This window comes from Mchenga conophoros, linkage group LG13 (genome assembly GCF_057382185.1).
Source record: "Mchenga conophoros isolate Kocher_MC1m ecotype Shallow Benthic linkage group LG13, M_conophoros_male_GT1.1, whole genome shotgun sequence".
Lineage (NCBI taxonomy): Eukaryota > Metazoa > Chordata > Actinopteri > Cichliformes > Cichlidae > Mchenga > Mchenga conophoros.
Window position 1 is genome coordinate 9,735,095 of NC_140538.1, and position 26,248 is coordinate 9,761,342.

The 26,248-nt window shown below is 38.3% G+C and overlaps 1 protein-coding gene across 1 annotated transcript in view; it reads right to left on the reverse strand.

The window, feature by feature from the left end:
* The window catches only part of anapc1 (anaphase promoting complex subunit 1), a 64,080-nt gene that overhangs the window by 22,346 nt on the left and 15,486 nt on the right, over positions 1-26,248 (reverse strand). Inside the window, exons 21-44 of the mRNA XM_085296316.1 lie at positions 22,654-22,773; positions 21,695-21,864; positions 18,620-18,711; positions 17,580-17,728; positions 16,655-16,733; positions 14,238-14,274; positions 13,937-14,010; positions 13,315-13,493; positions 13,094-13,180; positions 12,864-13,003; positions 12,515-12,633; positions 12,090-12,220; positions 11,189-11,329; positions 9,169-9,321; positions 8,862-8,943; positions 8,342-8,433; positions 7,805-7,939; positions 7,194-7,276; positions 6,451-6,529; positions 6,265-6,339; positions 4,446-4,498; positions 4,215-4,368; positions 3,914-4,107; positions 86-172 (exon numbers count right to left, since the gene is read on the reverse strand). Coding sequence (XP_085152442.1) covers positions 86-172; positions 3,914-4,107; positions 4,215-4,368; positions 4,446-4,498; positions 6,265-6,339; positions 6,451-6,529; positions 7,194-7,276; positions 7,805-7,939; positions 8,342-8,433; positions 8,862-8,943; positions 9,169-9,321; positions 11,189-11,329; positions 12,090-12,220; positions 12,515-12,633; positions 12,864-13,003; positions 13,094-13,180; positions 13,315-13,493; positions 13,937-14,010; positions 14,238-14,274; positions 16,655-16,733; positions 17,580-17,728; positions 18,620-18,711; positions 21,695-21,864; positions 22,654-22,773 — 2,705 coding nt within the window. The remainder of the gene's footprint in view (positions 1-85; positions 173-3,913; positions 4,108-4,214; positions 4,369-4,445; positions 4,499-6,264; positions 6,340-6,450; positions 6,530-7,193; positions 7,277-7,804; positions 7,940-8,341; positions 8,434-8,861; positions 8,944-9,168; positions 9,322-11,188; positions 11,330-12,089; positions 12,221-12,514; positions 12,634-12,863; positions 13,004-13,093; positions 13,181-13,314; positions 13,494-13,936; positions 14,011-14,237; positions 14,275-16,654; positions 16,734-17,579; positions 17,729-18,619; positions 18,712-21,694; positions 21,865-22,653; positions 22,774-26,248) is intronic.

The following is a 26,248-nucleotide window of genomic DNA, read 5'->3' on the forward strand; positions in this document are numbered from 1 at the left end:
AGTTTCTATTGCTACTTTTTGGTACTTACACAGGTTATCAACTAAACTCTTATTTTAATATTGTGCGCATATGTATTAGTCTCACCGGTTGTCAGTGCTGTGAGCAGGGAAGTGTGGATACAGGGCACACAGCAGAGCAGCGATGGCTGAATTGGAGGTACTGAGGGTGTACCTGAAAGATGACGTCAAACAACATCACTAAAAAAAAAAAATACAAATACACCGTTCTTTCTTTTCACAAAACATTAAAACATGTTCAGTACATACTGATGGGTTTGTAAGGAGAATTTAATTACACAAGCCATTGTAAAGAAAAACGACAACAATAAACTTAAACAATAGAGTACTGTACATAAGTCTTGAGTCACCAATGATAGAGACTTCCAAGTAATCTTACACTGCAACTTAGTGGCAGCAGGTCTTATGGAGTGAGGAATCCAATTTTGAAATGTTTGGTTCAAATTGTTGTCATTTTGTACGAAGGTCAAGCAAGAGCTACAACAGTGTCTACAGCTATCTGTAGGCTCCTTCATGGTCTGAATTTCAGCCAGCTTTTCTGGGGATATTGTCAAAATTAATGGAATTCTGATCCATAGCAAAATATTCAGAAATAAGATATTCCTCAAGACTTTTGCACTGTTTTTAATCTAAATATATATTTGAAGAACCTTGTGTATAAAAGCAAAACACATTCTTCCACATAAACTTTGTGTTCTGTTAGTTAAAGCAGGTGAGTGCTGTAATCCAGTTAAAACCTTCAGACTGCAGTAGAGCCACTTAAACGTAATAGCTGGCAGTTAAGCATCTACTTTGACTCAACATTATTAAAATGACCCCATTAGTCATACAATAAAGGCTTCTTGTGTCTGGAAGGTTACTGAGGTTCAACTGGGATAAAGGATGTTGCTCTTCATTTAATGGCTCCTTAATACTTTTAATTCCTCTACTCTAGTAGTTCCAAACGTCAGGGTCAGCATGCCCTAGAGTTTCATAGAGGGTGTTACAGAAGTCCTGCAGCAAGTACACAGTAGACAGATAACACAATCATCATGCTTCAAAAAAAAACAACCAAACTATTTCCAGCTTCTCAGTTCTTGATAAAAGTGAAAATAGTTTGGGCTTTGGGGCACAAAAATGACAAAACAATCATAGTAAGAAAAATCGACACTTCTGTTAAACTAAATGTCTAACTTTTGCTTATACATTCCTTGAGACAGAATACCCTTATTGTACCCCTATAGCCTTCTAATAATTGCACTCAAAACGCTGGTTTCAAAACAGACAATGGCATATGGCAAAGGGAAAACAAGGACAAACAGGATGTCCTTAAAATCCTAAAACAATTGGGAGCCACTGCAGTGCTCTCTACCAAAATACTGTTTACTTTATACCGCTACACTAAAAGCACCTCAGTCCAATGAGGTGCTTTAGTGAAGCATCATCAGTTTTCTATTTTAAGCAAATAAAGATTTTTTTTCTGCTTGTAGCACTGAGTCAGTCAAACTGACTAACAGCAACATTACACGACTGAAGAGTCCTACCATTTGGGCGCCTGGCTGCTGCTTAGACTAAAAGAGGGATGAATGCTAACAATCAGTTCTTTTGAGTCACTTTCCTTTTGTGGTGCGCTTGACATTTTCAAATTCTGTTGAAATGAATGAACTTCCAGGAGACTGAGCCAAAACAAAAAAGAAATAAATCCAAACAAAATAGGGGCAAGTAGCAGAATCTAACTCTAGTTCTGAGTCTAGCATTTTAGTCAGTGTCAGTGGGACAAGTATAATATATCTTATGTGCTCATGCTTAACTAGTACAAACTGAAACTCATGCAAACAGAAAGAACTCGTGATAGAAAAGCCACAGTCACCTTTGAAATACAGATCTAAGCCCTCTTCACACAAACTGTGTACACTGTTGGAAGAACTGGATTGAGCTGCCCATTCTCACATAAGCAGTGAAAATGGGCAGACAGTGTTCTTACTACTAGAAATACAACATCTGAGGCAGAATAAAGGTGCTGTAGGGTGAACTGTGTAGGGCAAATGAACACTGGCTCACAATATCTGTCCAGTTATCACATGGGACCAATCAGACATCAAACAGTCTTCGTACTAGGGAGGTGACAGTTTAAAAATTATTCAATGTGAAATCCAGCTGTGTCAGACACAGTTTGCGTCACTTCAGTTTCCTACTGGGGGACAATTACCAAGCTCTATCTCAATTGAGATCCAATGGGAAGAGGAAATTAAATACGGTAAGTAAATAAAGAAGGAGAGGTTGAGGAAAGGGGAAATAAAGAACAAAAAGGATCACCAAATAAAGAGACCAAACGTAAATGGGAAAAACATACGTGAGAAATTGAATGAGGAAAAAAAGAAGGGCCATGATGTAATGATAACTGCTAAATAAGTGGAAAGCAAATGTGACCAGGACATTTTCAATGGAAACAGAGAAACTAAATGACATACGAGCAGACAGCGAGACTGCAGGAAAAGTGACAGTGAAATAGCATGACTCTGCTACCCAGCATGACCTACAATCTCTGAAATGACACAAGACAAACTGCTTATGAAAATATATGCTATCGAGCAGAGCATTCAAACCTGCAGTCCTTACAGTGTGTGGGCTTTCAGCTGGCAGGTCTAAAATAAAATGTGACCTGAATGAAATGAAAAGGTCCATCTGATTATGGCTGTAGGTGGAGAGATGTTTTTGCAGAATGTGATGAAAGAGTGGGAGCTGTTGTTTCTCTTCAAAATACACAGACCAGGGTCAGCGGTTTGAGGAACCTGGCTTGGGTGTGTGTTTGCGTGCACATGTGCGCATGAATGTCATTCATTATGTGGAACACAGCACTCAAAGCAGACTTTTTTTGTATTTGTGTGGCTAACCCACGCTGTGCATGTGTACGTGTTGCATATGGTCTTTCCCAGAAAAAAGCAGGGTGGGTGTGGGTTTGCATGTATAGATGGATGGATGAATGCATGCAATTGTTCAATTCAGGTGTCATATGACAGCCTACATACAGAATATAACTCAAACCTCAGTGTCTTCCTTCATTCAAGAAGCATGAGCAACATCAAAGTGTGTGTGTGTGTGTGTGTGTGTTGGTGTGTGTATTTATTTTTTGAAGCATGATTCCTTAGAGGTTGTTGTGGAAGTTTAAAACAATGCCCACCTTGTTGGTACCTTGCCTGTTGTATAGTCTTGAAATGATTTTATGTATGTAAACATTTGCGTTTATCTATGAGTATATTGTACAGTTTTTTCTTCTTACTGTTATATTTATTACTACTGTACTTCCAAGCTTTACAGTTCTTCAGAAAAATCTACATCAGAGAACCACATTGTTTCATTGTGTGAGATGTTTCTCCAGTATCTTGAATACTGGAGCCACCGTTGTTAAGATATCATCAGTACAACACTAAATATGTATTCATCTACAGCTGAAAATAAAATGCAGCAAATGGTCTAGTTGATGCTTTTTGGAAACAAAAATGATTTAAAAAAAGCCAATAAAAAAAAACCAAACCTATATTTAATATTTAGAGACTAGAATATTTGTCACCTCATCAAAAAGTTATTTAGGACAGAGTAAGCCATCGCTAGCCAAGAGTTAGGCTAACTACAAGAAAACCAGCCTGATCTTTATGTTCAAGTAAAAACACAAGTTCAGTGATTACAGAAATTGCTTTACCGGCCGCTCTACCCTTTCCCCAAAGCAACTTGACAAAAGCCTTTTGATTTTTGGCCTGAAAATGCACTTCAGCTATGAATAGATAATTGACAATTGATATGAATTCAAATGTATTATAGTTTTATACTAGTTTTCTTCACTTGCAATAAGGAATATATTTTAATAAATTTCAATGGGATTGGGAAAATGGCCATATTTTGGTTGTTCCCATCTCACCTGCCTCCTCCCAGAAAGAGCAGACCCAGTGCCATGTGATGAGCCATGTGGAAGCCATAGTTCATTTCACCACCAGTCCGCTTGTGGAAGAAACGACAAAGCTGCAGGACCTTCAGGTTTCCTGTACCAGACATCACCATGGACATAGCCAGCAGAATCATTGACAGGCAGGTCTGGAGGTTGTAAAATGTGTGCTAGGGAAGAAAAAGAAATCAAAGAGAAAATAATTTAACTGTAAGTAGATGAGGTAGCACAACATTGTTTCTTACTGTTAACAAAGTCAAAAATATAAAACACTCACAGCACCCACAGCAGCTGTACCAGCAAAGGACATGATTGTCATGTGGGTCCTGGCCAAGCTATAAAGGCAGTCAAAGGCATCAGAGTTGGCAGAGCCAGCAAACCGTAAACCAAGTGCCAAACAGGCCCCAGCTGTAATGTAGTCTTGGGCTTGGCTAAGAGAAACAAATACAATCAATTAGCAGAATTCAAATGTATAACATGAGTTGATGTTTTTGGCTTCAATACTTACGCCATCGTCTCCATGTTAATGTCCTCTGAAGGGTCAAAAGTCCCTCTCATGATCTGAAAACAAAATGAAAGTTGAAAACAAAATATAGACATGAGTGGTCAGGTTTCAGAAATAATACTTTTGACAGTATTTATTTGCTAAATTAACTGAAAACTCACAAAATTCTCATGATAAAACTATGGAAATAGAAAGTAAACATCAGGGAGGAAAGGGCAAAAGAAAAATCATAGGCAGTAAGGTGACAGTGGTTTAGAGTTAGCTTGCTCTCTCATGTTTGTGTGTGGCCAGCTTCATCCCATAATCCAAAGACATGCAGTTACTGGGGCTAGGTTAAGTTAACTGGTGATTCTAAATTAGCCTGACTGTCTCTCTCTCTCTCTACTGGTTGTGCAGCAAGCTGTCCAGGATGTACCCTGCCTGGGTCCTGTTGCAGCTGGCATAGGTTCCAGCTAGCACATGACACTGCACAGGGTGAACTTAAGAAAATGGATGGAAGGAATGAAAAGATATTAAAGCATAAATCTCTGTATAGTGCTGACTATAATGCAGCTATTCATACCTGATTAGAAGGGCAATAACCTGTTTTGAGTGTGCCAAGGTTCTAGTTACTAGTATTTATTGCCATTCAAAATACAAACCACAAAAATGTAGTTTTACATATTTATATCCAGTGGTGTAAATTATACTGTAGCAGTGTTTCTTAAACTGTGGGGGTGGGCCCCCCTACTGGGGGATAAAGTCATTGCAGGGGGGCGTGGACAACCAGAAGAAAAACATAAAAGATGGGAGTGAAACTAAACTGAGTTGAATGCTATCATGCTGACAGTCTTTTTAGTTATCTATTTGACAGGGGGAAAAAAACATGAAATGGAATACATTTATGTTATTAAAGATTAAAAGTATGGGATTATTTTTTTCCTTTTTGTCATAAAAAGGCAGAACAAGCCTGAATTAATTATTTGATACTCTTCCCAAGGGGAAAATATTTCTGGCAGTTTTGCTGACCAATACATTGAATTTTCTTCATCATGAAGATATCAAGCAACAAACACTGCAATAAACTATCCACATCTACAGGTAAATGCTTGGCTGATTTACAGATAAAATTTTGGCCTTGGTCAAATTTATCTGAGTTTATGTTATCAGTAAGCCTATAAGGACATAGGAAGTTAAAGGCTAATATGCAGACTATTTGTTTTAAAGTCACTGTAATTATTCACAGTGTTATCAGACACGGCTTATTTTCCTGCCATTTCTCAAGCTTAGCGGCCACACAGGTTTTCGCTGTTCTATAACTATATTTACATATACACGTTGGACATTTTTTAATGTTTACTCTCCCAGTCGTTTGTTGAAACATCTCTAAGATGTTTCCAAGTTGTATTTTGCTCAGATAACTTTTCTGTTTTTAGAAATAGCCTTTTTCTTGTTTATCCACTGACGCCATTTCTGCTCATGTAAACTACCCATCCATCTTTGGGTGCATCAGTAAAGTACAACTACAGACCAGGGGAAATGCTTTTATTAACAGAATGTAGCTAACCAATATCAGTGCATCTTCCAAAAAATAAGCCACCAGAATTGGCTAAATTAGCTAACTGAAAAAGGGTAAACCTGCCTCCATCCACACAAAACCACACGTCACAAATGGGATTTTCTTTGCAAGTTGTTGATTTGTTGCAGGGTGTGTGGCATCATGGCTCCAAACATGTCCACTTGTTCCTCTTTGTGTGTGTGTGTGTGTGTGTGTGTGTGTGTGTGTGTGTGTGTGTGTGTGTGTGTGTGTGTGTGTGTGTGTGTGTGGTGTGCTTATTCTCACCTGTGGGATGTTACTCTTGACCCAGATAGTATTAGGCAGGATTTCATCCCACATGATAATACACCGGGCCAGAGTCTTTAGGGGTAGAGAGAAAAGAAGAAGAGACACAGGTATATCAGATTAAAATATAGAAAGGTGGGAAAAAAGATCACACACAGAAACACACAGAGCTAGATCCACACTAACCCTCAGCAGCAGAAACTCTGGCTTAATGAAGTCCAGGAGGAACAAAGTATCTGGAGGTTTCAGCCAATCAGCAATCGACCTAGTGGGCGAAACCATGATGAGAAAAGGGAGTGTTAATACCTTCTTTCAGCATCCTCTCAAACAACAGATAGCAGATGAGTTTTAAAGAACCTCTTGACCATTAGACTGTTAGAAACTGGAGGAGTCTCAGTCTGATGTAGTGTAATGTCACTATTTTTTCCATCAAATAGGCTATGGTGCTCCAGTTACGGTTCACGTGGGCAAGAAGTGGTTAGAAAGTCGAACACAGCACAGGACATTTTGGCCATTTTAAAGAAACACCCCACCAGCATTACAGAGTAATTATGGTGGAAAGATTCTGTGCCCCTTGAACAGTTTGCTACTTCTAATTCTATAACACCGGTATTACATTTTTTGGGGGGTAAATATTTAATGTAATATTTTTATGTTTTTTTTCCCAGTTTATTCTATCTAGTTCTGTTTCTCCTAATAAAATAAAACACTTGTCAGCAGAGTATCTCTTTTTAGATTGTTTTGTCACACCATGAAGAGTATGCCTACACTCTTTGTATACAAATTTTAGGAGGTCAGTAGAAAGGAGATAAATCTAAAACAGAAGTCTTTAAGTCGCCTTTCCAAGACATGGAATAAACCTATTTTCATATCAAAACTTTTTTTATTTTATTTTGGAGACAAAAATGTAAAAACCTTTTTTCTCTCACCTGTTGTTGGTTTTGAGGTAGATCATGGCGAGGGCTAGCGTAGCGCCTGGACATGTCACATCTACATTAATAGTGTCACCCTCCTGAAATGACCAATGGTAAGGTTAATTAGCTAATCACAGAAGCCAGACCACTGTTTCATCAAATCATTTGGTCAAACTTCATCTAAAGAGAGGTGTGTCCCAACTGCAAAACCCCTTCACACCTACATAATTAAATATGACAATTAGCTTTTGCAATTGGGATAGTTTATTTAATGCAATATTGTTTACTCGTGCTACTTTAGAGTTTTCTTACACATTTGACATTGGCACATGTGACAACAATAAACTGAGAACAAACCTCAACTAATACGAATATGGAAACTAAAATTCATGAAGATTTGTTTACCAAATCCTTTCCTATTAGTGGGGAAAAAACAATACATCAGCACAGACTGAACATATGAAGAACCATGACATAGTTTTTGAGCTGCAGTTCTTATTGTATGGTAAAATTCTTTAGTAGTTATACAGTCACATTCTTCAGTATTATTTTATCGCATTGAAATAACACTGCTACACTGTAGACAAAAAAAAAGAAAAAAAAAAGGGGGGGTTTCTTTCATGTACCTTGATTTGGTAGCTGGGGGATTTGTGCCTCTCCCGGTTGGCCCCAGCCTGAGCTCTGCGATGTCCCCCAACCATGTACTGATACAACTGCTCAGGGACATTCAGGTCTGTCATCCCAATCAGGTTGCTGCCATGCTATGAGGAGAAAGGGGAAGGAAGAACAAGCAAGGTAAGTGCAGGACAGAAAAGGATGAGAGTAGAGATAAGAAACAAGAGACATGCAGAGACAGATGTCAAAGAAAACCAATATTTGAACTTGGGTTTTGTCCCTTTATTACTGGGCTTCAAGCATCATTAACACCTGACAATATTATGATCTGAGGTTTCTCTTACAGAAGTGAGCAGGTATCCAAGGGACTTTTAAAAGAACTTATGTGGCTTAATAACAGAAAAAAATGTATGTGTACAAAAAAATAAACATAACAATCGGGTTTTGTGAGAAGCTGTTACTTTTTTTTTTTTAATTAGTTACTATTGCAACAAACAAATGGAAAATGGCAACGTATATTCATATATATGTTTTTTTGTTTGTCTTACCCCCAGACAGACCATACCAAGAGCGAGCCCAGCTGCTAACGAATAGGACTCTCTGTCTGTACAATATTCCATCTCTGGTCCAGGGGGTCGACCTGAACAACAGACAGACCAAAAGTTACCATCTATGCATGGCAAGAAAAATCTAATTAAAGTAAAAATAAAAGTTCAACAGTGAGACTGGATGCAGTGTTTAAAATGGAGCAACAGAGCTTAAGCAGAACTTCTAACCTGACTGTTTACAATGTCTATTCAAGAAAACAGTATTTTTCTTGCAGTTTGAGAGATACCTATCCATTAAACATGCATTTGGCAATTAAATAATAGCCCAAAACCCAAATTATATTGTGCACTTTTTTTTCAAGGTGTTACATATATAAAATACTGTTTATTTACTTCAGTGAAATTCATATCCAGCTCTTTAATTAACAGCTTTTAATGTATCCGATTTAAACTTTTAGGTAATTTTATGGAACTTTTTCCCATTGTGTTGTCTCCCTTTTGCGCACACACACTTACACACCTATCTCAGACAGCAAGACTTCAGCATTGTGTCTATGGCCCGTTCCTTGGTACACCAGCCCGATGCCAATTACAGCTGCAACCTGTAACAGAAAAAGAAAAAACAAAGAAAAAAAAAACAGATGAAGAACTGAATGATCATCCAGGGAAGATAAAAAGAAATCTCTTCGGGGGTGCGACAGGAAGGGCATCTAGCGTGAAAATCTGACAAATCAAACATGCAGCACTACCTGCTGGGGCCACCCCCTGTGAAGACGGAATTAATCGAAATTAGCTTTATCTTCTTCTTTATACGTACTCACTCTTACCTGAACATTGTGTGGCACGTCCAGCTCAGTGGAAGTGGGCGGGAGAAGGGCAGGAATGTGTATGCCAAGTAGGCGAGTGATCGACATGTCCATGGTGCCCAGTTTGGCTGAAGACACACCCAGGAGGAGCCCAATGCTGGTCATTTCATGGCCCTGAGAGACAGAGGCACCCAGACATTAAATCACAATAAAAACTGCATCTGCAATTATCAGTGATAAACAACAACTTTCTAATATTTCATACACAAAGCAAAAGCTAACAGTAGAGAAATATTATCAAACAGCTTCTCTTCAAATAGTAGTCACTTTTAATAAAATTTAGACTATTACTTATTGAAAATGCAGTGTAATGCATGCTCTTTTGCACTAAAAAAAAAATGCAGTCTAACTGGCTTGATCTGTGACTCTCGTATCTGAGATCATGACAGACAGTTTTCATTAGACCCCTGTGTGCACATTTGTTTGACCGACCACAACATGTTTTAACACAAACAGCATGAAATAGGTGATTGCCGTGCATAGTGAACACATGCCATGAAGTAAGAGGCCATCTGTTGGACAGCCTTCCTTAGCCTTCATAATTTAGACATCATATTATCATTTGACTAAAAGTAAATGAAAATATTCTTGTATTGAATGACAATGTAGACAAAAAGCTCAGAAAATGATGATTAACCATTTACTAGTTTGTGAAGATAACCGCTGGGACCTTGTATGAAATTGTAAAATATGAGTTGCTCTCTTCCAGGGATGTCAAAAATCATGGGTCAAATACGAGTTAAAATACAAACTGAAAAACTAGATACAATGACACAGTTTTTGCTTGTAAAACGCTGACGCAAACTGGAATGTTTAAAAGGTGAATGGCATCACCCCAAATTCTTTTTAAAACCACAGTCATAAACAATTCTAATGAATTCTGATCCTCAGTATGCAATTCTCTATCACAGCAAGAATAGAAACTGTCAAAAAACCACTAGCAACAAACACGCTTCAACCACGTTCATTGCTTTCATTCACACTGGAAGCTGTGACATATTTTACCATCAACTCTCTGCATCTGATTAGTTCATTCTTGTGTGTCGAGCTGTGGATATTTATTTCTGAGCCTTTATTTTAAAAGATCAATTAGTTAGGAGACTATGAATGAGATACTATAAAGCTATTATAAAGAATATAATTTAAAATAAAAGAAATATATACTGGTGAAATCTCGATATTAGGGCAGTTGAGTTCCAAGATTCACCATTATGGTTTTTATACCAACAATATAATTAAACGTTAAACGCATACAATCAAAATTTGCAGTGAAAAACATTACCATGTAAATGCAGAGGGGGAAAAAAGAACTCAAAATAGGAGGACATGGTGTAGAACACAATTAGGACTGAGCAGACTTATATTGCATTCATACAATGACTAATACAGGGAAATAACTGTGATTATCATCAACCACAGCTTAAATTTACACAAAAATCAAAATTCAAAACGGGAAATGAAAATGAATCAGTCTTAAACATAGCGTGGATACTCAGTATGGATGAGGTTCAAAGGCTTAGCAATCAATCTTCAAATACCCTTTCACATAGACATTTGAATTTAGAAAAAAAAAAAAAAAAGATTTGGCTTGCGACATCCTGTTGTTTTTCTCACCCGAAAGTTGGAAGGAGTTGTCTCATGTCTAAGTTCTCACAAGGGAAAGTTTCACTTTGACTAGCTGCCAAGCTATGACGCATGTTTATGTATAAACTGTATTTAACTTCAAATTTGTTTTCATCTTATCGTTCTTTGTAAGTTGGGCGTGTGACAGAAGCGGGAGCTCTAAATTATTGCAAGAAAACAAAATTTAAAGCACAACCGGCTCTAAACTGAGCATTTAAAGTACAAAGTATTCTTTGAGTGTAGAGTGTTATACATGTACTTACGCACACTTCTTACTTTCTGCTGTAAAACTCAACATAGCAAAGAAATACTGAAATTGTTCCAGCACATGTAAGCCTGTGTGTAGACAGGTGTGCACCTTTGTGAGGTAGTCATGTATGTTCAGCGTGGCCAACTTGGTGAGGTGTCCATTGAGCCCCAAGGCCATAAGGAAGCCTGCATACTCATTAGCCAGCTCAGGGCTCTTTGGCTTGTTGTAGGCAATCCAGGCTGAGTCCACCTTAAAAACAAAAAACAAAATTAAACTATATTTATTGGTATAACACTAATAAATGTCTTTGTTGCAAGAGAATGAGGTTTTTTGAGTATTTACAATTATTAGAATATTTTATTTGTGCTCAGTTTTAATATCCATTTAGCATTACACTGCCCAAAGAATAAAAGACACTCAAACTAGAACAACAGTGACATTGTAACTAATATGGCTCACGTTCCATTCACAGTTATTACCCGTACAACTACTCTAATGCCCATTAAGATCATTGTGTGCAAGATTCGCTGAAATCGGACCAAAACCCTGGAAGTCTCCATTCTTGTTAATTATGAAGGAACACAATGACAGTAGCTTTAGCCAGAGTTATAAGCTAAAAGCTAAAACAAGCTGAACAGTATAAATAAATATTCATCAAATGCTTAAATCTGTTAGCATCAATATCATATTTTTTTTCAATACTCTCCAGTTTAACATAACAATGACATTAGAAATAGGTAAGTAGTAAATAAACACGATGTTGAATAAGCAATGTAAAATGTTTTACATTTAAGGTTGGATAAAACTGAAGCTGTGGAACAAGCTAGCGGGTTTTAATTAAAATTATTCTACAGAATTACAGGTAGAGCTAATAGAAAAATACTAATAAAATAATAAAAAATAAAAATTTAATTTTTAAAAACATTTATAGGCCTGTCAACATTAACATTTTGGGGTATTTACTAAGTAACAGACTGATTGATTAAACATGCAATGATTTCAGTCTCACCTGTGAGGCAGGGGCTATTTTAAGCCCAGCAGCTACTCCGTTATGAAAACTGGGCCAGCTAGTCATATTGGGAGGAACATCAATGTTTCCGCTGTTCAGATCTACCACAGTATTCCTCGGAAGGGCACGGCCTGAGGAAGAAAAATAAAAATGAGAAATAATCTGCAAATGCATGTAGTTATTAAAACGTTAATCCTCTTAAACTTTGGAATATTTTGTTCCTGATTTAGCAAAGATAATTACAATGTTTTTTCTTTTTTTGGAAAGTTATGTTTCCTCTAGGGCAGTGATAAATTGTACTGCAACAGCTTTTATTATTGCACAAACTAATTTTATCTTCCTGTTAAATGAACCATTTACAAATTTCCACATTCTCGTCAACTTGTTCCAGTAGATTTTATTTTTTAACTGAAAACTTAAAATACCTGTGAGGTTGAGTTTTGGGACAGGTAAAGGTTCAGTCGGTACTGGGTGATAAGAGAAGAGAGTGAAGAGGCCCCTGCCAACTGGCAGGGCCATGGTCCTTTGACACAGCTGCAGGAGTCTATAGAAGGCAAGGACATGGACAGGGCAGGTGATAAAAACTATAAAAACATCACAGATTCTAAAAAAATGCCAACTGGCCAATAAGTTTACCACACAGATTAGGGGAGAAGAAAGGAAACACAGAACAGTACAGAAATATATACTGCATATGCCTTTTTAGAACTGGTGTTTTGCTGTCTCTGTTTCAAGACCAAAGATGTTCATGACAAATGCATGCATTATACTCACTTGTTCTCTTTCTCCTCTATGTACTCATGGTCAGACACCTCTGGGAGCTGGACAACACTAACCCGGACAGGTCTGGAGCTCTGCAGAAGCCTCCTGACCTCTTGGACCCTCAGATCCTGACTCCAAATCAGTCCTGTGACCTAGTGAGAAGAAGACATAAATATCTGAATTTTTTCTACAGAACACACTACTAACAAAAAATATATAAACATGTTTATGAATTTGTTTACCTCTTGAACAATGTCTGACATCCCATCCTCCTCCTCATCTGGTTCTGTGGTTGCAGGAGGTTCCAAGGACAGGCCTGAACTTACAGACTGGAGAAACACACAAATTATAAGGCCAAAAAAGAACCAAAACTTTGAAAACTTACTTTCCTATTTTAGAATCTGCAGACACTGAACTCCATCTTTATCTAAATAATTTAGGTTTTAAGTTTTTTTACACTCACAGCTTTGCTCTTGGCAAGGGTCATTTTGTGGGCTTGTTTGGTAAGATCTTGTCTTCCAATCAGAAGACAGACCTCCTCTGACCAATCAGAACACGGCTGCTCACGGCACCGATAGATTGCCTCTCTAATAGGCAAAGCCACACCAAAGGGGACCGACTCCAAATCTTTCAGGGTGAAACCTAAACCAGTGAAAAATGCACAGTTTTTTAGAAACAAGGAATATTCTGCTTTAGAGGCAGTGTCCTTTGAGCGCTAACATAAATACACACAAACAGGTGGGTGAAACTCAAAAGCTGCTACAACTGTTGTATGTACATGCTTTATACTATTGTCAGCTCACAGCTGAACAACTAAAATATCATAGGGTACATTACCCATTTTAAAATAAAAAGATTTAAGAAGCACACTTATATTAAAAACCAATATTAAAACCTTTATTCACACAGCAAACATGTCACCCAGCAGTGAGAAAGCACATTCAGGTTCACAGACTGGTTTCAGTGGACAGTTGTGAATGTGTAAATATGCATGTAAACCACTGTGGTGGCGAAAAAGAGGATATAGCTTCAACATTCCTTTCTGAATATAGATTCTTTTTTTTTAAGAGACATACTTCTCTTACCCTGTGAGGTGAGCCAGACCACCAGCTGCTCAGCCAGATTTTCACTGGAGGACATCACTTTAACACTGCTCTGTCTAGAAAACATACATACAAGAGAAATTAACGGAAAACTTTAACTGTTATTAGGTATAAGATTTTTACAAGTTGACCTTTAGGGGTATATTAACAAACAGAAAAATAATACAAAAGAATGTGCTGGTATCCTGTATGTCAGAATTCATTTTAGCTGTTTCAATGCCTTAAAAGAAAAAAAAAGAAGAAATTTAAAAGCTCTTGCTCATGTTTCTGTCAGATGAATTACCTTCTTATTTGGGGTTCAGTGGCAGAGGATTTCTGGCCTGATGAAAATGAGAAAGGGGGGTGAGGAAGATCAGCAGCAAGGAAAACAGGTCAATGAATTTACAAATCAGGCTTGGCACTCTTTTTGCAGCTCTTACCGTATTTTCTGCACTGTAAGGCATACTTAAAGTCCTTTAATTTTATCAAAAATTGAAAGAGCGCCTTATAATCCGGTGTGCCTTATGTATGAATTCTGGTTGTGCTTACTGACCTCGAACCAATTTTATGTGGCATACGGCGCTGAAAAATCTGTCAAAATGTTTTAGTACAACTTTGGTACGCTACGAAGCCACACCGCTAGATGGATTGTTGGAGCATTATGGCTACCGTAGTCAGGGGCCTCGCAGACTGGGACCTTAATAGTACGGAGTTTTGGACCCAAAGTCAAATGAACACTGCAGCATCAGTGAGAGTTAAAAACCATAAATTCTTTCAGCTTTAATAAGATGATCAGCGTTGCTGCTTTACCAGGTGTAACAATTAAGTTTAACATCCAGGCATCCATGAAAACAATGTATTAAATTTAACAGGGCTGGAGGTTAGCAGGAAGTTACCTTGCTAGTTTCCACCTAAACATGATATAGCATGTTATAACTGAGAGATTTCTGAAAAAATTAAAATGTACAGCTCTGCTATCACTTCCAACATAAACAAAGACAGAAAACTAAACAGCAGTGACATTTGTATGGTTACTGAAGTTGGACTAGCTGGTATATAATGATGTGCTACGTGATCGCTAGCGAGACAGCTATGTTAGCATAATTGAAGCTGAAGGATGAACGCTAACTTTTTGCCATTCCAAAAGAATTAACGTGCGGGTTCTCGATGGTTAGGGGAAAATGCAATCGCATGGCCGGTATGCTGTAAACGGACTAAACTTCAGTCAGGAGAACAACTGAGATAACCCATCCACAATACGAGGTTAGTCATTAATATACTGCAACAACATGGGAATAGAGCAGCTTCGAGAGAATTCAGCATTGATGAATCAATGGTACGGAAGTGGAGGAAGCAAGAATCCATCCATTCATTCGCTGTGCCCCCCGCGACCCTTTTCAGGGTCGCGGGGGGCACTGGAGCCTATCCTAGCTGTCATAGGGCGAGAGGCAGGGTATGCCCTGAATAGGTCGCCAGTCTGTCGCAGGGCTAACACACAGAGACACAAACTGCATGTCTTTGGATGGTGGGAGGAAGCCGAAGTACCGGGAGAACACATGCAAACACAGGGAAAACATGCAAACTCCATGCAGAAAGACCCCGGCCTGATGGTGGAATTGAACTCAGGACCTTCTTGCTGTGAGACAACAGTGCTATCAGTACCATGTCACCGTGCTGCCAGGAAGCAAGAATGAGTAAAGTTTGACGTATCTGACTGTTTTGTTTCGGTTATTGTGCCTTATAATCCAGTGCACCTTATGTATGAAAACAGACACGTTCATCAACAGTATGCCTTATGGTCCAAAAAATACGGTAAATATATTAAAGCATTTTCAAATCTGTAGTAAAAACTGTAACCAAAAAAAGAACAAAAAAAAGAACATTAAAATGAGTGGTTAAAATAAAGGCTTGCAAAGAAAAGCGTCTGGACTTCTTTAAGTTGCTTGAAGACGTTTCACCTCTCATCCGAGAAGCTTCTTCAGTTCAAAGGTCAAATGGTGGAGAGTCCCAGATATAAACCTAGTAGGAGTATCCCCCCACAGAGGGACAAAAGGACCCCCTGATGATCCTCTAATCGCCTGAGCCAAGGTGTGAAACTGGGTGTGGGTCCCAATCAGCCAGAGTTTCGGGTGTGTTCATAGTAGGTTTATATCTGGGACTCTCCACCATTTGACCTTTGAACTGAAGAAGCTTCTCGGATGAGAGGTGAAACGTCTTCAAGCAACTTAAAGAAGTCCAGACGCTTTTCATTGCAAGCTCCTTTGACTACGATGACCTGGATGACTGAGAACCTTCACAGACACTTAAAATAAAGGCGACATTTTGTTCCTGATGAATGTGGGATTGTGTTTGAGTGGGATGGCATCTGTTTATTAAAAATAGCAACATAGTGCTCAAAAAGTCACTCTGGATTCTCAAGCATCTCTCACACAAAGCCAGTGTCCAAGTCAAGGCAAAAGTTCATCCAACACCTGCAGCAACAGCTGTTACCTTAGCGCTGTATTGTTTTTTGTTGAAATAAACACAAAGGAAATCAGGTGACACACAAACCTGCGTCACTCATCTTTCTTTCTGTGCTACTGGGCCCTGAAGCATGAAGGCAGGGGACTGGCAGGTAATAGGGGGTGGTTGTCAATAAATGAACCCAAACATGCATACCCACAGAGAAACACACAGTGCAGCATGCAAGAAAATGATCTTAAAGGTTAGTCACTAACAAACCTGCAGAAAGCTTGGCTAGGTACTTGGATACATCTGTTGAAGTAGCATTTTCATCTCCAATGACATAGAGAGCATAACTCTGGAAAAAAGGTTAAGAGAAGAGATGTAAATATGATACAAAAACACTTGCACAGTATAGATTTTTACTGCATAAAAAAATAAATATTGACATTTCCAGTGAAGAGCAGTTATATTTTCTAAAGAAAAAAGAAAGGGATAATTTAAATAAAACTGTTCTGTGAACTGCAATGAACTGATGTGATCAAAGCTTTTTGATGGATGAATATGAACCTCAGTTCTTCACTCCATCCTGTTCTAAGTGGTGAAGGGGAAAACCTTTAATCAAGAGGCATTTAGGCTTACAAGGAGGGGACTTAGAGTGCTCTCACACTTTACTTTACTCTTCCTATTGCCGATTCAGGAGATACTGTGCGCATCGAAATATGAGCCAGTACACGGTAACGAAAAATTGTGCCACAGTCATAATCAAAGCACATAAATTTGTGAACAAATATTTGAACAAACATGATAATATGACCAATGTTGTATCCATGTCTCTCTGTTGAGTACTGTCTTTTTAAGAGTGATATGAAGCACCAAAACTTAGGCCCTTCTTATTTAGCACTGCATATCCATTTCTATGCAAAAAAAAGGAAGAGCAACATCATTTTTACACTGCGAAAGTACAAATGCCTGAGTGTCACCTGCACATGTGGTGCTTAATATTTTATTTTTGAAATAAGAAAAAAAGGTAAGGAAATATGGTTCATGAATTGCAGCTTTCTAACAATTCTATAAAGCAAGTTAAGAAAAAGGAAAGACGGACGGCATTAACTTCTTGGAGATATATAGATAGATAGTAAGCTACACTCACTATACTTGAAGAAAGTTATTTTATAAAATGACAGATGTGCTTTAATCGTACCACAACCAGCAGTCTGGTCCTCTGGCAGATACCCGGCAGGTAGGGGAAAGGTGGGCTCTCCTCTCCTCTCAAGCAGCTACTGAGCCAGCTGAACACACAGGGAGGCTCTGGTCTCAGGAAAGACGGCCGCTGCATTTGGCAAATCAGTGCTAAGAAAAGCCAGGTGAGGAAGAGGAGGGAGAAAGGTGGTGGGTGAGGTAAAAGAACAAGAGATAAAAGGGAGCTGGATGGTTATGTCACTTCATCCTTTCTCAGAAAACCACGTGCACAAAATAACAGCAACACTTTATATTCAACCCTGCAAGTATCCGTGTCACAAAGCAAATAACCACCTGACAGGTGTTCACATAATTTTTAGGACATCTGTCACGAAAACTTAGTGACAACAAGAAAACTTCCCCCGCACTGAGTCTTTATTTTTAACTAAACCTTGTTTATATTCAGACTAATTTTAAGTGCTATGTGTTGGGAATGCCCATCGGTAGAATTTCACACTCAAAACCAATCGGGTCAATCACAAGCAGGAAATTACCAGGAAGCAGGAAAGTCCACCCCTGTGGAAAGAAACCGTGCAATGGCCTCAAAAGCGTGTAAAAAACTATTCCTCTGTTCAATGGTGCTCTATCTCATAACAGCAATGCAAATGATTGGAATATTGTGAACCAATCACTGCTTAGCCTACATAAGGTAACATTACACTCATCTCATATTTAGAAAGAAGAAAAAAAAAAAAAAAAAAAAAAAAAAAAAAAAAAAAACCCCAACAACAACAACACACCAACACACAATCCAACAATTGACAAGCTAGCTCAGTTTTTGAAAACCACAGCTGGACTGAGGGAAGATTACACGTTACAGTGCCTCGTCATGCAAATTTATTTTGCATTTGTTTACATTTGCAGCACCTTTAGGAGTCCAAGAAATACAAAGGAAGGCTGCTAAAACAGCTTTTACCAGCAGCAGACCATCCATCCTCCTGTTTAACATGTCTTGTCCGTTTCCTGACTTGATAATGTTACAGACAATTAAATAAGCCTTACCCTGGTCTATCAAGCAGCTCTCAGTGAAGCCACTAATTATTGAAGGGTAGTCTCTCCAGTACAGATCCACATACTCTTCAAGCTGAAGATCTCTGCAAACAGAAACAAACATACATTAGCATTCTTTAACAGTATTTTTTTTTCTACTTAGAAGAACATAAGGTTTATAACCTTCTATCAATGGGTTATTAAGTCTACCATGTACTAGGACTCACACATGCATATTTCACTGCACAGCTTTGGACTAAATTGCTGCAAGTAATTAAGAAAAGTCTAAAAATGGCTCAAATAGCCTCTGTGACATTTAACGTGTTTCAGGTTGTAATTAAATACACAGTGAAAGTAATTAACAGCAATGAATCATTATCTTTCAGCTTAGCATCAGATAATCAATATTTTTTAATCTTGGTACAAACCCCTGATTCCTACAGATTCTAGCTGTGTGTGCACTTTGCACAGGGCAGTAAGGAGCGTACAGTTATCCAGGTTTGTAATCTTTTTCATCTGAATTCTTTATTTCTTCTACTTCTAGCCATGTCTTGTGCTCCTTCTCTAAGTTGGTTCTTTTTTTAAGCGTCTATATTAATTAATGATAATGATAAACTGTAACTGGAAGTTGACTGTGGCTGCCATAAAGCCTCGAGATGAGAATACCCCCCATTGCATTCTTCATGTTTTGAAACTGGAGATGCACAAGATGTGGTTCTATGAGGAATCGGGGAGCAATGTATGGTCAAAGTAATGATATATCAATGACCAAAATGTGACTATTCATTGCTGTATCCGCCACTGTTCACTCTAATGGTTCAGTCACACTAGAGTAAAAACAACCACTGTAGGGACTAGGAAAAAGAAAAAATCGGTGATTATCCTGTGATTGCAAACAGCCAAATTAGTTGCGGTGACCCTAAAACTCTGACCATTTTGGATTGCAAAGCAATTCTAAAGGTCACCTTGAGGGAGGAAACCTGTCTCCAACCAACTGCGGTCCATTGTTGACTAACTCCAACCACTCTCAAACACACAGGCGAAGGTAAGTGCAAATAACTGCCTTCTAATTTATAAATGCAAACAGATTGCAAAAATCAATATGAATCAGTCTGTGCCAATGAGTGCAACTCATCTGTGATGTGTCTCTTTGCAGTAGTGTTCTTGACTCAACTGGTTGCCAACTGTATTCAGGTTCTATTCCTATATAAAATCCAGGTTACTGAGCACCTGTGTCATTTGACAGTTAAATCACAGTCCTGAAATAACTATGTCACTTTTTGAGGTGGATTTTATGAATTACTGTTTCAAAACTCTAAGATTCTTCCAATACTTTATACTGTGCAATTTTTGTGTATGTAAACATCACCAACAACACAACACAGATTGCATATAATTGCCAACTTGACCCCATTCAACAGCAAACAGATAGCAGATGGACTCCATCTTATTGCTGTTTTATCACTGCTCTGAAACACTGAAGTCGTTTTGAATTAAAAAAAAAAACAAAAAAAAAACGGTTACAGTTTTGATCTCTACTTGTGCCATAGTCTCCAACCACAGTTTTCCCTAGTTAGACTGTAGTATTAAAAAAGGGACCATAATTTACTTAACAAATGGATATATAAGCAAATATCAAAAGTCAGTAGAATATAAATATCACACTGTATTCATTAATACTTGACATGACCAATTAAGACAAAAAACTCTTCAAGAAAGTGTTTAGTTAGATTACAAGTAAAGCGAAGCCTCATATAACCAAGCTACTTAAAAATATTTATAACACTATAGGAAATGTAGGGAGGATTTTTCTGGCTTACATGTATTTGGGATTGCACCAAAAATGACCTAATCCAGAGAAAAAAAATGAAAAAGAACAACACGGAGAGACTGAGTTTTTCAAAACTGACAATCACGGGTTCACCACTTTAAAGCAGTTAACAGTTAAACTCGGAATAATATTTATCATCACTATCAAATTGGAAAAGAAGGTACTTCTATCATATATTTTGAACTATAAGTGTTGTATCATCTGGGCTAAAGAAGCACCATCAGGTTTGTTATTACTGCACATCCATGATGGTATGAGTGAGGATTAGAGCACATTGCAAAGTTGATTTGTGACTAGTTCATTCTGTTAAAGCACCATTAATGTTGAATATATCTGTATGGATCTGCTAGAGCAACATATGCTCTTATCCAGTGTCCTTTTCAACCAAGACTAAGGAAGATAATGACAAACCACAATGATTATGCAATGCAATAGCATGGCTCTATGATAAAAGTTTAGGAGTTAGCCTTGAAGCTGAAACAGTTGAAATTCATTTTTGCTTTCAAAACTAAAGAAACTGGTCTCTGCAGTTCACAGGCACAGAGGAAACAGACTGGTCATGTCTTGACATTATGTTAACAGGTTGTTTTAGATTTAACATAAAAACAGGTCATCCTAAAACTCCACTGTAAATTCTGCAAAGAAAATTAAAGCAACTGCTCATTTAAGGCATTGAGATTACTTATTTAAAACTGTTATCGTGCCAGTTAAATGCCTAATGAAACCATCAGAATCATCATTTAACCAGCTTAACCAGTTAATAAAGTACAGAGAATGCAAAAATTAGAACCATATTTGCATAACAACCCACATACTGACAATACAGGCCAATTACTCTAAGAGTACTTCATTCTCCCACTCTCCCTATTCTGTTACTGTCATTGTCACCAATAACAGAGGTCACTTAACAACCTGCTGAAGTATATTTCTCAGTAAAGAGCATGGATGGCACACAACACAAGCTTTCACAGAAAACAATGTGTGTTTTTCTTTTCTTCTCGTGGTTTGAGTTCACCAGTGGAAAATTAAACAAGGTTCTGTTTGTTTTGATAAATGTCGCCCAGCTCAAGGCTAGCATTTCTTTACGCCTCACAAAAATAAACAGGATCTTGTAAAAATGTTGGACAAGTATCTTATAGAAAGATTCGGTCATCTGGACAGCCAAAGCCAACTGAATGTAACTTACTTTCCTTATACAAGAAAAAAGAAACATAAAAACCTCAAACACACACACAGACAGCTAGAAGAATGGTTACCTAGCCAGCTGTTGCAGCAGGCAGACTAGTGATGAAGCTCTCGCTCGCTGCAGCTCATCCAGCTGCAGTTCCTGATAGAGCAGATGGAGGACATAGAAGAGTGCAGGGATGTGAGGGAACAGAGGAGCTGAACTGTCCAACTTCAGAGATGGACTGGGGGGAGAAGAAGCCTAGGACATTCAGTGGCAAAAAGAAAGAGCAGAAACATTAAATTAAAGGGGGAACAGGTTAAACAGGATGTAACAGGAGATTTTGTAATTGCCTGGAGATATAACAGCAAACTTATACTGACATGACATCGTGCAAAAACAATCAGGAAGACTACAAGTAAATGCATGCCAATGTCTTTTGCTCTTCTTTGCCAGAATTGTCCCCACAGTTAAGGTGAGCTCCAGCAGCCCTTCAATAACACCAAGTGAAATTCGGTGTTATGTTCTTTGCACAATTTTTTACTTACTGTGGTTTTCCTTTAACCAAATTAAAGGTGGCATAGTTGCAGTGTTGAGCTCCCTTTTCTAATAATATTTCATGTTTCAACTATTTTGTCCACAACAATAATCACAAAAAAGGAATATAGGCTAAATAACAGAAAGCACCTCTGTGTATAAAGCAATACAAATCAGCAGTGCTATGAAAACAGAATCAAGGAGACTCAAAAGAAGGTCAGTCAAATCAACATGACTACAGTTTGCTAGTTCACAAAAGTCTGCAGGCATACTGAATATACCTACAATCAGTGTGCTGGGAATCTCTCATTGTTTTATCAGGAAATTTGAATGAGGAAAAAAAATAAGGTGGTGATGGAAGAAGAAGAAGTATGGTTGATTACACCTCTATTTGTGAGCATTAACTCTTATTCCAACAAATCATACCCATAATGTCTAAGCCCAAATACACCAACAAACAAACAGAATCAAAGAACATGCAGTATATGGATTCACCCAGTGTTTGGTACATACAGTGCACAGGCCTTCAGTTTCTGAAGTGACTGTACTATTGCCACTGGCATCCAGTGAAGTGGCAACGGGCAAGAAATTCATCTGACGGTGGTAATGGGACCCCATCAAGTAGTCCCAGTCCTACAGGGAGAGGAAACAAAGATAAACACCAGTCAAAAAGATAGCTTTTAAAACCAGAGACCAAAACATCAAATACAGTCAGTAAAATGTTATGTGAACTGCAAAATGATCTTTGAGACATTTCTGTGCATTTGGTCACTTGACAAGACAGACCGCATTTTGGTCCAACTCATGGCTCTCCATTGTTTATAATTTGATTGGTAAGGGGATGCAGATCGTTAGCAAAATAGAAACAATAATATGAATGATGAATGAGTTTGGAGAAAAAAGGGAGAGGCATGCAATTCAAAGAACATCATCCCTATAGTGAAACACAGTGGTGGGAGTATTATGGAACCCTCCCCAATCAGACCAGGAGTGACATGTTTAGCCGCATGTTCTCCTTAAATTGCTGGCTGTCTGAGTGGTGTCCCAGAAACGATGTGGGCTTCATAGATAATTGGCAAACCTTCTGGAGGAAACCTGGTCTTGTTAGGAGAGACGGCATCCATCCCACTTTGGATGGAGCAGCTCTCATTTCTAGAAATATGGACAAATTTATTAAACCCCCCAAAATATGACTATCCAGAGTTGGGACCAGGAAGCAGAGTTGCAGTCTTACACGCTTCTCTGCAGCTTCTCTCCTCCTGCTACCCCCCCAAAAACCCATCTCCATAGAGACTGTGTCAGCTTCCAAAAAGACAAAAAACAAACCAAAAACCAGCAACAAACAACTTAAACATAAACAATCACAAAGAAAGAACAATACAGTATCCACATCTGAACCAAAGAGTAAAACAGTGAAATGTGGATTATTAAATATTAGGTCTCTCTCCTCCAAGTCTCTGTTAGTACATGACTTAATAATTGATCAACAAATTGATTTACTCTGCCTTACAGAAACCTGGTTGCAGCAGGATGATTATGTTAGTTTAAATGAATCAACACCCCCGAGCCATTCTAACTACCAGAAATCTCGAAGCACAGGCCGAGGGGGCGGTGTGGCAGCAATTTTTCACACCAGCCTATTAATTAATGAAAGACCAAGACAGACTTTTAATTCATTTGAAAGCCTGATGCTTAACATTGTCCACCCCAGCTGTGAAACTCAGAAACCAGTCTTACTTGTTATCATCTATCGTCCACCTGGGCCTTACACAGAGTTTCTGTCTGATTTCTCAGAGTTTTTATCTGATTTAGTTCTGAGCTCAGATAAAATAATTATTGTGGGTGATTTTAACATCCATGTAGATGCTAAAAATGACAGCCTCAACATGGCATTTAATCTGTTATTAGACTCAATTGGTTTCTCTCAAAATGTAAAAGAACCCACCCACCACTTTAATCACACTCTAGATCTTGTTTTAACATATGGCATCGAACCTGAACATTTAACAGTGTTTCCTGAAAACCCTCTCCTGTCTGATCATTTCCTGATAACATTTACTTTTACAATAATTGATTACACAGCGGTGAAGAGTAGACTTTATCAAAGTAGATGTCTTTCTGAAAGCACTGTAACTAAGTTTAAGAATATAATCCACCCACTGTTATCATCTCCAATGCCCTGTACCAACACAGAGCAAAGCAGCTATCTGAACGCTACCCCAACAGAGGTCGATTATCTTGTTAATAATTTCACCTCCTCACTACGTACGACTCTGGATACTGTAGCTCCTGTGAAAACTAAGGCCTCAAATCAGAAGTACCTGACTCCGTGGTATAATTCTGAAACACGTACCCTAAAGCAGATGACTCGTAATCTGGAGAGGAAATGGCGTGTCACAAATCTAGAGGATCATCATTTAGCCTGGAGAAATAGTTTGCTGCTTTATAAGAAAGCCCTCCGCAAAGCCAGAACATCTTACTATTCATCACTGATTGAAGAAAATAAGAACAACCCTAGGTTTCTCTTCAGCACTGTAGCCAGGCTGACAAAAAGTCAGAGCTCTTTTGAGCCAACCATCCCTTTAACGTTAACTAGTAATGACTTCATGAACTTCTTCACAAATAAAATTTTTATCATTAGAGAAAAAATTACCAATAATCATCCCACAGATGTAATATTATCTACAGCTACTCTTAGTACCATTGATATTAAGTTAGACTCTTTTTCTCCAATTGATCTTTCTGAGTTAACTTCAATAATTACTTCCTCCAAACCATCAACGTGTCTTTTAGACCCCATTCCTACAAAACTGCTCAAAGAAGTCCTGCCATTAATTAATTCTTCGATCTTAAATATGATCAACCTATCTCTAATAATCGGCTATGTACCACAGGCCTTCAAGCTGGCTGTAGTTAAACCTTTACTCAAAAAGCCATCTCTAGACCCAGCAGTCTTAGCTAATTATAGGCCAATCTCCAACCTTCCTTTCATATCAAAAATCCTTGAAAGAGTAGTTGTCAAACAGCTAACAGATCATCTGCAGAGGAATGGTTTATTTGAAGAGTTTCAGTCAGGTTTCAGAGCTCAGCACAGCACAGAAACAGCTTTAGTGAAGGTTACAAATGATCTTCTTATGGCCTCTGACAGTGGACTCATCTCTGTGCTTGTCCTGCTAGACCTCAGTGCAGCGTTCGATACTGTTGATCATAATATCCTATTAGAGCGATTAGAACATGCTGTAGGTATTACAAGTACTGCGCTGCAGTGGTTTGTATCATATCTATCTAATAGACTCCAATTCGTGCATGTAAATGGAGAGTCCTCTTCACACACTGAGGTTAATTATGGAGTTCCACAGGGTTCAGTGCTAGGACCAATTCTGTTTACATTATACATGCTTCCCTTAGGCAGTATCATTAGAAGACATAGCATACATTTTCACTGCTATGCAGATGACACCCAGCTCTATCTGTCCATGAAGCCAGATAACACACACCAATTAGTTAAACTGCAGGAATGTCTTAAAGACATAAAGACCTGGATGGCCGCTAACTTTCTGCTTCTTAATTCAGATAAAACTGAGGTTATTGTACTCGGCCCTGAAAATCTTAGAAATATGATATCTAATCAGATTCTTACTCTGGATGGCATTACCTTGGCCTCCAGTAACGCGGTGAGGAACCTTGGAGTCATTTTTGACCAGGACATGTCCTTCAACGCACATATTAAACAAATATGTAAGACTGCTTTCTTCCATTTGCGCAACATCTCTAAAATTAGAAATATCCTGTCTCAGAGTGACGCTGAAAAACTAGTTCATGCATTTATTACTTCCAGGCTGGACTACTGTAATTCATTATTATCAGGATGTCCAAAAAACTCACTGAAAAGCCTTCAGCTAATCCAAAATGCTGCAGCAAGAGTCCTGACAGGGACTAGAAAGAGAGAGCATATTTCTCCTGTTTTGGCTTCCCTTCATTGGCTTCCTGTTAAATCCAGAATTGAATTCAAAATCCTGCTCCTCACATACAAGGTCTTAAATAATCAGGCCCCATCTTATCTTAATGACCTTGTAGTACCATATCACCCTATTAGAGCGCTCCGCTC